We start from the raw sequence: 14396 nt of genomic DNA on the forward strand, positions 1-14396 counted from the left end.
GGGAGAGACGATGCAGGTATTAGTAGACTTGGATGCGACTTCGGAAGGAGGGGTGGAAATTGCATCTTCTCACTGATGCGGATGGTTTCACCTGTTGACTCGACGACTCCGATAATAATAATAATAATAATAATAATAATAATAATAATTATTATTATTATTATTATTATTATTATTATTATTATTATAATTATTATTATTATTATGGATAGAAATTATATTTTCTCACTGATGTGGATGGTTTCATCCGTTGACTCAGACGACTCCGATAATAATAATAATAATAATAATTATTATTATTATTATTATTATCTGATTGAAAGAATAAGTTTACTTATTATTATTATTGTTATTTTTTTATTTTTTGAAAAATTCTTAATTCATTTTAAATTTTATTATTTTTAAAATATCTACAACTTAATAAGTAGTTTTACACAATCATCCTTATAAAATTAGGTATATATATATAATATTTGTTTGCTCACATATATTTTTATTATTGATATTTTTAAAAAATAAATTTGATATGGATCATATGATGTGTCTATGGCTCGACATTGTTTTATTATCACTTTCAAATATTGTATATAAGAAACAATGAGAAAAAACGGGGCTAATATTAAGATACATTATTGTAATTTAATACATATTTCTTCTCAACATAATAAAAAAAACAAAAAAACTTATCATGCATATTTTTAGATGACATGTGATTAGATGTAGGTATAAGAACTTTGATTTTTTATAGTAAGATTTTTGGATCAAATCCTGTTTTTATCATTTATTTTTTATAAAAAACTAAAAACTTCTATTAGAGTGAGAAATATTGTCATTATCAAATATTCACTTTATTTTCAAGAAATAATAATTAGCATAAAAGTAGACAATATGTTATACATATATATATGTATATGTGTATATACATATACATATACATATAAATATATATATATATATGTACATACATATATATATGTACATACATATATATATATATATATGTACATACATATATATATATATATACATACATATATATATATATATATACATATATATATATATATGCTATTGATTTAATTGAAAATATTATTTTATGAAGAATTCAATAGTGAAAAAAAGTTTCATGTAATAAAAGATTGTTGTATAACATATATAACCCAAGAAAAACTTTGGTTATGGGCTTCTGATTATGATTAGCATCAGCTAATTTGGGTTTCATAAAATACATAAAAATTAAGAGACATGCATTGTTTTTAATATAGAGTTTCCAACCAATAATTAAATGATAATCACTTGGGAGGATTGATTACAACAATATAGATAAAGTTTCTAAGGTTTTGAAGGAAAATATGGTGTAAAATTTCATTTGGGAAAATAAATAAGAAAACTATTTGATTTATATATATATACATACATATACATATATATATATATATACATATATATATACATAGACATATACATATACAGATACATATATATATATATATGTATATATATACATATATATATATATATACATATGTATATATATACATATATATATACATATGTATATATATACATATATATATATATATACATACATATATATATATATATACATACATATATATATATATATACATATATATATACATACATATATATATATATACATATATATATATATACATATATATACATATATATATACATATATATGTATATATGTATATATATACATATATATATATGTATATATATACATATATATATGTATATATATACATATATATATATATATACATATATTTATATATATACATATATATATATATATACATATATATATATATACATATATATATATATACATATATATACATATATATATATATACATATATATATATATACATATATATATATATATATATACATATATTTATATATATACATATATATATATATACATATATATATATATACATATATATATATATATATATACATATATATATATATACATATATATATATATACATATATATATATATACATATATATATATATACATATATATATATATATATATATATATTTAAGACCAAATAGGAGAATTTCGTTAGATAGAAGGAAGTCTATACCTCTCTCTATCATTCTTTCTCTATCTATCAATATCAAGAACCAATTTCTTTGAAAATTGCTCCCCTTAAATGTGGATAGATTTGTCATGTTGTAACATTTACTTCAACGACGGATATACAAGAAAAGAAGTTGTGAACATCTTGAATTTTCTCCCATCTAATTATGTCATCTCTCTCAATTTCTAAAACCTAATTATCTATTTTTGAGATATATATATATATATATCAATTAATTAAAAAATATCGGATGATATCTTAAATTCTTAACAGAAATTAGGTGAGTCAAGTATTTTAGATATAAGAATTTAACGAATTTAGGTATCTAAATTAGATATATAATCACCAAACAAATACTTTGCATATCATATGGTATAATTCTACCCTACCCTTTTGTTTAATTCTTGGAGTTGATAATAATTAACTTCAGAGGCATAGGGGCAAAAACATATGGATAATATTTTTTATAATAATGAAAATGATAATAATTATTTTACCCTCATCAAAATTTCTAAATAACTATTGCACTAATTTCAAAAAGAAAATTTCTAATGATTAACTTTACATTAAAATGCACCAAAAAATTATCTTTTAAAATAATATTAGCTTTGGAAAAGAATAATATACTTGGCTGAACAAGAAAATGTATGTTGACTTGACCAACGCAAAAAAGTATAGACAAGCACTGAATTGTGACTTGACCAACGCAAAAAAGTATGTCGGAAGTCAAAGTCAACCCGGATTTGCTTCTTGTTCTTGATTCAATTAAGGGGTACCATGCTTTGTCCTTCCCTCGGCCAGTAAACTTTGTCGAATCCAGTAAACATGATATTATTAGAAATATTTCTTTCGACTATCATTGTTTATAATTTGTTGAATTCTAATTTATTAAGAATTACTTGCACTTGTTTATGTAATTAATATTTGGTATGGAAATCATATCATGTTAATCGATTATTGTAGCGTGGTTAATACCTTATCATCGTATGATCGACACATCAACATTATCAAGCTGATACGTCATCCATCATCATCTTCTTATCAACACCTTAACTCATTCAGTCTCATTCCGTTAATGTTGTGATCAGTGTTACATCGACTAAGAGACTAACTCACGCTACATAATCAATCGACTCAATTAGTAATTACCTCGTATTTATCAAGTTTGATATTATGCCATTATATTATTATCCCTCTTGATATTTAATTATGACCTTGAACGTAATGACCTTAAGTTATTATGAAAGTTTTTTTTTTTTAACATTTGAGCCGTTTCAGTATACTTGCAACATTTGATCCAATCCTCAAAACAAATAACTAATCTAAGTATTAAAACAATTTATCAGGTGTACCCTCCACGTAATTTTACAGGGTTTCAAATCAAACCTTCTTTTTATCTGACACCATGTCAAGATAAACACAAAGAATGATCACATTTCGTCTAAATTTGACATCGACTTTCGATAAATAAAATTTGATTTAATAATATTTTTTATTTTATTTATTTTAAAAATAATAAAAATGATATATATATATATATATATATATATTCCTAATAAATATTTTTAGATTTTAATTTAAAATTTTAAAATATTAAATAGATTTGGATATATATACGAAGAATTGAGAGAATGAAGAAAAGTATATTTCAATTAGTATCATATGAAGCCTATTTATACGTGGTGAAAGATAAGATTTCTGAACAGAGAGATTGCCCCGTACAATTGATGAAATCGTTATGCAGTTGAGGAAATCAACAAGTTCTCGTAATGAGAAACCAAGAGTGTGTGCTCCATGCGATGCAAAGTCACCAACAAATGCTTGGCGCTGTACCATAGGCTTAGAACTTAATGCAGTAGCCGTGGTCGAGACTGAAAGCAGAGAAGCTGTCGTCGAACGACCGACTGTGGGCGACTGAGTGGGGTGGGGGGGAAAGGGGGGACTACCACATACGAGGAGAAATAGCAGCGATGGCTCCTCACAATTTCTGCTCTGATACCATGAAAAATTGAGAGAATAAAAAAAATATATTATAATTAATATTATATGAAGCCTATTTATACACGGTGAAAGATAAAGATTTCTTTAACTGAATAGAGAATTGCCTCAATCGACGGTTGAGGATGCAGTCGAGGAAATCTCTATGTTATCAGAGGAAATCTCTCGTTGTCAATATATATATATATATATATATATATATATATATATATATATATATATATATATATATATATATATATATATATATAAATAAAGACAATCAGTTGCTGAAAAGCTAATTAAACTCACATCCCAATCTTTAAAAGCACTCGACTCCCCGTTCTAAACAAGAACATAAAGTTTCAACCATGGCTTCAACCCATCCCAAGTTTCGCAGCTACTTCCAAGCACACGTCACTGTATCCGTCATAAATGGATTCACAAGAAGAGGACCGCATAGAATTGTGTTTCGGCATAGAATTCAGATATTTTACATTGTATGGCGAGATTAAAAGCAGAACTGCGACTAGCAAACAGTTTCCACACAAAACATTCTCAATCCTCCACAATTCGAGCTTTTCTTGACTTCATGTTTCAGAGAACTAAAGGGAAATGCTTTTGATCGAAAAGAAGAGAAGAACAACCCAACTGCAGTTACCCAAGAAAGAATTTGTCAGGTGAATGCACATTACATCAAGAAGGCCTTTTTCTTTACATTTTCTTTCAGGAAGAAGATGAGAAGAGGCTAATAAAGAAGATAAGCCCTATTACCGCTGTGGAGAGGCACAAATCCATGGCCTGGATGCGAAGAGGGATACCCCGAGGCTCCTGTCTCAACCTTACCCCTCTTCCCTTCCCGCCTTCCACCACCCTCCTCTTACAAGATTCTTCTTCCGCCTCCACCTCACTCGCTTCCTCCTGCTTGATTCTTCGCCCTCTTTCTCTCTCTCCGTACGACGCCTCACGGCCACCGCCTGCCTATGCGGGACGATCAACCGTCGCCTATCCTTTCTTACCATCATGTGATATTTTTACCTGTTTTATTTATTTAAAAAATATTTTGTGAATTTAAATTCTTAATTTTTATTAATTCCATAAAAAAACTTCTCTCTTTTGCAATTTTAAGTTTTTTCTTTTAACTTCGTGTAAGCAGAAATAATTTTTAGTATTTTTTTTAAATTTTCAGTTCGTATTTTTACACCTTAAAGTGGTATACTATTATCAGACTCACATGCTAAATATTAAATATTCAAAATCTTATCTTAACCTAACTTAATCAATAAATATGTTTATTATAAAATTCATTTACTATTTATCTTTTAAAAAAAAATATTAATTAAGCCTTATAAAAAAGTATATAGCATTTAGTTAAATCTGTATAAATAAAATACACCACTCGTTAAGATCATTAGGATATCTTTAAGTATGTAATTGCATCATCATAATTTCGGATGCTTTCATCTCCTTTTGTTCATATAGCTTTTGATCGATAGAAGAAAGATTTAGCAAAAAAGACAAAACACAAAATCCATCACGTACTGATCACACTCCAAACACATACACCATTTTCTCCTGGATTATTAACCCACCATAATCTACCATAAAACACACTCTTTCTTTTTACCATGCAAACAACAATTGTTCTTCACCTATCTCTAAACTGTTCGTCGCCTTTAGACAGGGAACGAATCACCGAATCTATATATAGACTGGCAGCCTACGAGTAGAACGTGTAGTTCTTTGCGTCTATGATGATCTGCCGTAGTCCGCCAATGGGAGACAAAATCATCAACAGGACTCCGAATATAATGCAGATCTGAGAAAACATGAAAAAAAGCCGAACAGATCAGCTACAGATCTTAGATGAGCATGCAATGGAACACCATGGAGTTGTTCGACTTACCCAGTTAGTGATCCAAGACAAGCTGAATCTTCTAGGCTGGTAAATGGCAAGCCACATGATGCAAGGAAGCTGCAGAAGATAAATCGAAAGCATCAACAATTTGTTCGGATTACAGAGCCTCTTCTGGTTTATGAGATGAGAGATGGGATGGGAGCTCACGAAGTATGTGGTTGGCGCAAATGCAAATCCACCAAAGAACCCGAGCAGTCCGCCGAAGAATGGGAAGGTCATACCGATGAACATTGTGAAGGCTGCATGTATGTGAACTGGTGAGTTCATCTCGAACAGAGAAGAATGAGAGCTGAAGGAAAGGGGCATTACCAACATAAACACTGCGTGCAATCAGGCGAAGAGTGAGACCGGGCGGGAAATGAAGCTTCTTGACGAGCACCGTTTCGATCATGTCGAAGACAGGCATGGCATAGATCTGCATGAAGAAGAATGAGATGCATGATTCGAGAAAGGTCAAAGAACTGCTGTAACGAAGCAGAAAGATCAACTGCATCGATTACCTGGTAGCTGCCGATGACATGGACGACGACCATCATGTTGGCCATGGCGATCAGCCATCGAGGCTTCTCCAGTGTCATGAGGATGTTGTCGTCGACGGCGTTGCCGAATGCCCAGTAACCAACGAGCGCGACGGGGAAGTAACAGAGCGCTACGACGATGTAGGCGACGATGACGCCCCTCCACATGGGTTTCTTGGAAGGCTTCTCGGGAGTGGAAGGAATGGTGGCTTGGATCTCCAAGACCACGTTGTGGCCAGCGTAGGCGAAGGCGACGTCTCCCAGTGCGCTGAAGAAGTTGAAGACGGTGCCTGATGTGCTTGCGGACTTGTATCCGTATTCCACGTTCTCCTGCTTCCCCTTGTCGACGGATGCTCCCCAGGCAATGGTGGAGTAGCTGCGGAGGGGAGGATCGATGTTGATTACTGTGACCTGGGGGAGAAAGAAAGAGAGGAGAATGTGGTAGGTACCTGAGAGACATGACTGCAGCGGCCAAGGAGACGCCGGAGATGGAGTTGAAGTTGGGCAGCTGGGATAGGACGAAGTGGACGGAGCCGAAGATCATGATGAAGTAAGTGAGCTTGATGGACTTGCAGTCGGTACAGACGACGTCGTGGAACTTCTTGAGGGACTTGCCGCCGGTGACCATGTAGACGATGTTGACGCCCACCTCCACGACCAGTTGCTGCGGGACGACGATCCAGAGGCCGAGCTTGTCGCCGAAGGCGTGCTGCCCCAGCTCGTGGTACCGATCGAACCGCTTCCCCGGCACCATCTCGTGCATCTCCACCATCTGCCACAGAGTATACAGGGTGATGACCCACGACAGAATCAGCACAGCGATGCCAGGTCCCCTGCTCGGAGCAACACATGGAACTAAGTCAAATCTCAGTTCATGTAATCTTTGTTTCTCTCAGAAATAGAAGATGAGATCAATGACAAATCAAACAATGTATAGGCCAAACCAGTAGTGAAAATGAGATCAATGACAACCACATACCATCCAAGTTCCGACATGGCATAGGGCAGGCTGAGGACGCCAGCTCCCACCATGGCCGTGACATTGTGGAAGGCGGAGTACCACCACTTGGCGTTCCTCGACGATGTGATGGGCAACCAGTCATCGATCGACTTTTCCTTCTGCGTCTGCACACCATTGTCAACGGAATAAACCATGAGACCAGTCCGACTTCCACAAGAGAAAGCTATCAGAAATGTATCGAGGTACATAAGGACTGTGATCCCCTATAAATAATACCCTTATCACTATCCGAATTCTTGAGATACTTTGGATAAAAGATAAAGTCAAAGATGAAGCGTAGAGGTCGACTTGGATACGGAGTCGTCGTTGACCCAAGTGCAGGCTGATAAGGAGATCCAAGATGTTTTAACTTTTATGTTGGAGATAAGAGAGGTTAGATTAACATTGATGATCATTTCTAAGCTCAGTTGAATGATTTCCTTATGGCAATTAACCTAGGCCATGAGATCATTTCTAAGAAGAATTAGGCTCATCAGCTTTGACATTAATACGAGATTCTTGGGCAAAAGGTCTCGAAGCTGTCGCATTAATGGTTCCAACTCTCAGATCAGACTGCAATCACTTCAGTCTTCAAGTTTCATGTGAATTCTAGAAAGAAAAAACTAAGACCCTTTCTCATAAAATTCACTTTTCTCAAAATACTACAACTGAGATAAATTAACTTAAAATTCAATAAAATAAACTTATAGTGTTTTGAAAAAACTATATATATATATATATATATATATATATATATATATATATATATATATATATATATATATAAAATTGAGAAAGATTGATCTTGTACTCCTGAGAATATAAAAGCTCCAGTTTCATGAAGCTTCAAATTCTTATTTTCTTTCTCAGATTTAAATTTAATTAAAGATAACTCAGTTATTTTGAATACCAACACACACAGAGAGAGAAACAAAATAAAAATAGCAATAGTAATAGTAATAATTTAGAACATAAATAGTGATTAAGCTGCATGTTTGAGGTCCCAAATACTTATCTCGATGCACTAACGTCTGAAGAGCGAGGAGGGCGAAGGGGAAAAGACAAGAGCAAGGAGCTCCCGCAGCAGACCTAATCTGATCCTACCGCTAACAAAGACATGGTGTTGTATTCCTGTGAAGAGCCTAAGGAGGAGGAGGAGAGAGGGGGTAGCAGTAGGCAATTCGACGTACCTTGTCCTGGTTTCTGACATAGGCTTCCGGGGGAGATGGAGCTTGAATTCCCATGAGGTGGCGAGTGTGTCGTATGAACCCAAGCTTCCGGTGGTCTGCAACGCCTCAGGGAGAAAGAAGAGAAGCAAGAAGTGTCGAGTGGGTTGGGTGCGGGAAGAGGGGAGAGACGATGCAGGTATTAGTAGACTTGGATGCGACTTCGGAAGGAGGGGTGGAAATTGCATCTTCTCACTGATGCGGATGGTTTCACCTGTTGACTCGACGACTCCGATAATAATAATAATAATAATAATAATAATAATAATTATTATTATTATTATTATTATTATTATTATTATTATTATTATAATTATTATTATTATTATGGATAGAAATTATATTTTCTCACTGATGTGGATGGTTTCATCCGTTGACTCAGACGACTCCGATAATAATAATAATAATAATAATTATTATTATTATTATTATTATCTGATTGAAAGAATAAGTTTACTTATTATTATTATTGTTATTTTTTTATTTTTTGAAAAATTCTTAATTCATTTTAAATTTTATTATTTTTAAAATATCTACAACTTAATAAGTAGTTTTACACAATCATCCTTATAAAATTAGGTATATATATATAATATTTGTTTGCTCACATATATTTTTATTATTGATATTTTTAAAAAATAAATTTGATATGGATCATATGATGTGTCTATGGCTCGACATTGTTTTATTATCACTTTCAAATATTGTATATAAGAAACAATGAGAAAAAACGGGGCTAATATTAAGATACATTATTGTAATTTAATACATATTTCTTCTCAACATAATAAAAAAAACAAAAAAACTTATCATGCATATTTTTAGATGACATGTGATTAGATGTAGGTATAAGAACTTTGATTTTTTATAGTAAGATTTTTGGATCAAATCCTGTTTTTATCATTTATTTTTTATAAAAAACTAAAAACTTCTATTAGAGTGAGAAATATTGTCATTATCAAATATTCACTTTATTTTCAAGAAATAATAATTAGCATAAAAGTAGACAATATGTTATACATATATATATGTATATGTGTATATACATATACATATACATATAAATATATATATATATATATGTACATACATATATATATGTACATACATATATATATATATATATGTACATACATATATATATATATATACATACATATATATATATATATATACATATATATATATATATGCTATTGATTTAATTGAAAATATTATTTTATGAAGAATTCAATAGTGAAAAAAAGTTTCATGTAATAAAAGATTGTTGTATAACATATATAACCCAAGAAAAACTTTGGTTATGGGCTTCTGATTATGATTAGCATCAGCTAATTTGGGTTTCATAAAATACATAAAAATTAAGAGACATGCATTGTTTTTAATATAGAGTTTCCAACCAATAATTAAATGATAATCACTTGGGAGGATTGATTACAACAATATAGATAAAGTTTCTAAGGTTTTGAAGGAAAATATGGTGTAAAATTTCATTTGGGAAAATAAATAAGAAAACTATTTGATTTATATATATATACATACATATACATATATATATATATACATATATATATACATAGACATATACATATACAGATACATATATATATATATGTATATATATACATATATATATATATACATATGTATATATATACATATATATATACATATGTATATATATACATATATATATATATATACATACATATATATATATATATACATACATATATATATATATATACATACATATATATATATATATATACATATATATATACATACATATATATATACATACATATATATATATATACATATATATATATATGTATATATATATACATATATATATACATATATATGTATATATGTATATATATACATATATATATATGTATATATATACATATATATATGTATATATATACATATATATATATATATACATATATATATATATATACATATATATATATATACATATATATATATATACATATATATATATATATATATATACATATATATATATATACATATATATATATATACATATATATATATATATATATATATATATATATATATATATATTTAAGACCAAATAGGAGAATTTCGTTAGATAGAAGGAAGTCTATACCTCTCTCTATCATTCTTTCTCTATCTATCAATATCAAGAACCAATTTCTTTGAAAATTGCTCCCCTTAAATGTGGATAGATTTGTCATGTTGTAACATTTACTTCAACGACGGATATACAAGAAAAGAAGTTGTGAACATCTTGAATTTTCTCCCATCTAATTATGTCATCTCTCTCAATTTCTAAAACCTAATTATCTATTTTTGAGATATATATATATATATATATCAATTAATTAAAAAATATCGGATGATATCTTAAATTCTTAACAGAAATTAGGTGAGTCAAGTATTTTAGATATAAGAATTTAACGAATTTAGGTATCTAAATTAGATATATAATCACCAAACAAATACTTTGCATATCATATGGTATAATTCTACCCTACCCTTTTGTTTAATTCTTGGAGTTGATAATAATTAACTTCAGAGGCATAGGGGCAAAAACATATGGATAATATTTTTTATAATAATGAAAATGATAATAATTATTTTACCCTCATCAAAATTTCTAAATAACTATTGCACTAATTTCAAAAAGAAAATTTCTAATGATTAACTTTACATTAAAATGCACCAAAAAATTATCTTTTAAAATAATATTAGCTTTGGAAAAGAATAATATACTTGGCTGAACAAGAAAATGTATGTTGACTTGACCAACGCAAAAAAAGTATAGACAAGCACTGAATTGTGACTTGACCAACGCAAAAAAGTATGTCGGAAGTCAAAGTCAACCCGGATTTGCTTCTTGTTCTTGATTCAATTAAGGGGTACCATGCTTTGTCCTTCCCTCGGCCAGTAAACTTTGTCGAATCCAGTAAACATGATATTATTAGAAATATTTCTTTCGACTATCATTGTTTATAATTTGTTGAATTCTAATTTATTAAGAATTACTTGCACTTGTTTATGTAATTAATATTTGGTATGGAAATCATATCATGTTAATCGATTATTGTAGCGTGGTTAATACCTTATCATCGTATGATCGACACATCAACATTATCAAGCTGATACGTCATCCATCATCATCTTCTTATCAACACCTTAACTCATTCAGTCTCATTCCGTTAATGTTGTGATCAGTGTTACATCGACTAAGAGACTAACTCACGCTACATAATCAATCGACTCAATTAGTAATTACCTCGTATTTATCAAGTTTGATATTATGCCATTATATTATTATCCCTCTTGATATTTAATTATGACCTTGAACGTAATGACCTTAAGTTATTATGAAAGTTTTTTTTTTTTAACATTTGAGCCGTTTCAGTATACTTGCAACATTTGATCCAATCCTCAAAACAAATAACTAATCTAAGTATTAAAACAATTTATCAGGTGTACCCTCCACGTAATTTTACAGGGTTTCAAATCAAACCTTCTTTTTATCTGACACCATGTCAAGATAAACACAAAGAATGATCACATTTCGTCTAAATTTGACATCGACTTTCGATAAATAAAATTTGATTTAATAATATTTTTTATTTTATTTATTTTAAAAATAATAAAAATGATATATATATATATATATTCCTAATAAATATTTTTAGATTTTAATTTAAAATTTTAAAATATTAAATAGATTTGGATATATATACGAAGAATTGAGAGAATGAAGAAAAGTATATTTCAATTAGTATCATATGAAGCCTATTTATACGTGGTGAAAGATAAGATTTCTGAACAGAGAGATTGCCCCGTACAATTGATGAAATCGTTATGCAGTTGAGGAAATCAACAAGTTCTCGTAATGAGAAACCAAGAGTGTGTGCTCCATGCGATGCAAAGTCACCAACAAATGCTTGGCGCTGTACCATAGGCTTAGAACTTAATGCAGTAGCCGTGGTCGAGACTGAAAGCAGAGAAGCTGTCGTCGAACGACCGACTGTGGGCGACTGAGTGGGGTGGGGGGGAAAGGGGGGACTACCACATACGAGGAGAAATAGCAGCGATGGCTCCTCACAATTTCTGCTCTGATACCATGAAAAATTGAGAGAATAAAAAAAATATATTATAATTAATATTATATGAAGCCTATTTATACACGGTGAAAGATAAAGATTTCTTTAACTGAATAGAGAATTGCCTCAATCGACGGTTGAGGATGCAGTCGAGGAAATCTCTATGTTATCAGAGGAAATCTCTCGTTGTCAATATATATATATATATATATATATATATATATATATATATATATATATATATATATATATATATATATATAAATAAAGACAATCAGTTGCTGAAAAGCTAATTAAACTCACATCCCAATCTTTAAAAGCACTCGACTCCCCGTTCTAAACAAGAACATAAAGTTTCAACCATGGCTTCAACCCATCCCAAGTTTCGCAGCTACTTCCAAGCACACGTCACTGTATCCGTCATAAATGGATTCACAAGAAGAGGACCGCATAGAATTGTGTTTCGGCATAGAATTCAGATATTTTACATTGTATGGCGAGATTAAAAGCAGAACTGCGACTAGCAAACAGTTTCCACACAAAACATTCTCAATCCTCCACAATTCGAGCTTTTCTTGACTTCATGTTTCAGAGAACTAAAGGGAAATGCTTTTGATCGAAAAGAAGAGAAGAACAACCCAACTGCAGTTACCCAAGAAAGAATTTGTCAGGTGAATGCACATTACATCAAGAAGGCCTTTTTCTTTACATTTTCTTTCAGGAAGAAGATGAGAAGAGGCTAATAAAGAAGATAAGCCCTATTACCGCTGTGGAGAGGCACAAATCCATGGCCTGGATGCGAAGAGGGATACCCCGAGGCTCCTGTCTCAACCTTACCCCTCTTCCCTTCCCGCCTTCCACCACCCTCCTCTTACAAGATTCTTCTTCCGCCTCCACCTCACTCGCTTCCTCCTGCTTGATTCTTCGCCCTCTTTCTCTCTCTCCGTACGACGCCTCACGGCCACCGCCTGCCTATGCGGGACGATCAACCGTCGCCTATCCTTTCTTACCATCATGTGATATTTTTACCTGTTTTATTTATTTAAAAAATATTTTGTGAATTTAAATTCTTAATTTTTATTAATTCCATAAAAAAACTTCTCTCTTTTGCAATTTTAAGTTTTTTCTTTTAACTTCGTGTAAGCAGAAATAATTTTTAGTATTTTTTTTAAATTTTCAGTTCGTATTTTTACACCTTAAAGTGGTATACTATTATCAGACTCACATGCTAAATATTAAATATTCAAAATCTTATCTTAACCTAACTTAATCAATAAATATGTTTATTATAAAATTCATTTACTATTTATCTTTTAAAAAAAAATATTAATTAAGCCTTATAAAAAAGTATATAGCATTTAGTTAAATCTGTATAAATAAAATACACCACTCGTTAAGATCATTAGGATATCTTTAAGTATGTAATTGCATCATCATAATTTCGGATGCTTTCATCTCCTTTTGTTCATATAGCTTTTGATCGATAGAAGAAAGATTTAGCAAAAAAGACA

At 30.6% G+C, this 14396-nt stretch overlaps 1 protein-coding gene across 2 annotated transcripts; it reads right to left on the reverse strand.

Annotated features, from left to right (window-relative positions):
* Nucleotides 1-5625: 5625 nt before the first annotated feature.
* LOC135620231 (lysine histidine transporter 1-like) lies at nt 5626-8877 on the reverse strand. 2 transcript variants are annotated; one of them, XM_065123013.1, is made up of 8 exons: nt 8732-8877; nt 7521-7666; nt 6987-7374; nt 6524-6913; nt 6333-6438; nt 6171-6262; nt 6012-6080; nt 5626-5924 (listed from the first exon to the last, which is right to left on the reverse strand). In XM_065123013.1, the coding sequence occupies exons 1-8, from the start codon at nt 8783-8785 to the stop codon at nt 5826-5828; spliced, it is 1344 nt and encodes a 447-aa protein (XP_064979085.1). In that variant the 5' UTR covers nt 8786-8877; the 3' UTR covers nt 5626-5825. The 2 variants fall into 2 exon arrangements, with proteins under 2 accessions (XP_064979085.1, XP_064979084.1); XM_065123012.1 differs by having other exon boundaries at nt 6524-6917; nt 6991-7374; nt 8732-8874.
* Between the last annotated feature and the right edge of the window lie 5519 nt (nt 8878-14396).

Source organism: Musa acuminata, chromosome BXJ2-8, assembly GCF_036884655.1.
Source record: "Musa acuminata AAA Group cultivar baxijiao chromosome BXJ2-8, Cavendish_Baxijiao_AAA, whole genome shotgun sequence".
NCBI classification, from domain to species: domain Eukaryota; kingdom Viridiplantae; phylum Streptophyta; class Magnoliopsida; order Zingiberales; family Musaceae; genus Musa; species Musa acuminata.

Excerpts from the sequence above, each read along its gene's own strand:
- LOC135620231 (XM_065123013.1), bottom strand. The coding sequence starts at position 8,785 with ATGGGAATTCAAGCTCCATCTCCCCCGGAAGCCTATGTCAGAAACCAG. Across the intron at positions 6,914-6,986 it reads CAGTCATGTCTCTCAGGTAC|TCCACCATTGCCTGGGGAGC; the intron begins CTACCACATTCT and ends CTCCGCAGCTAC. Across the intron at positions 6,263-6,332 it reads TGCACGCAGTGTTTATGTTG|CCTTCACAATGTTCATCGGT; the intron begins GTAATGCCCCTT and ends ACATACATGCAG.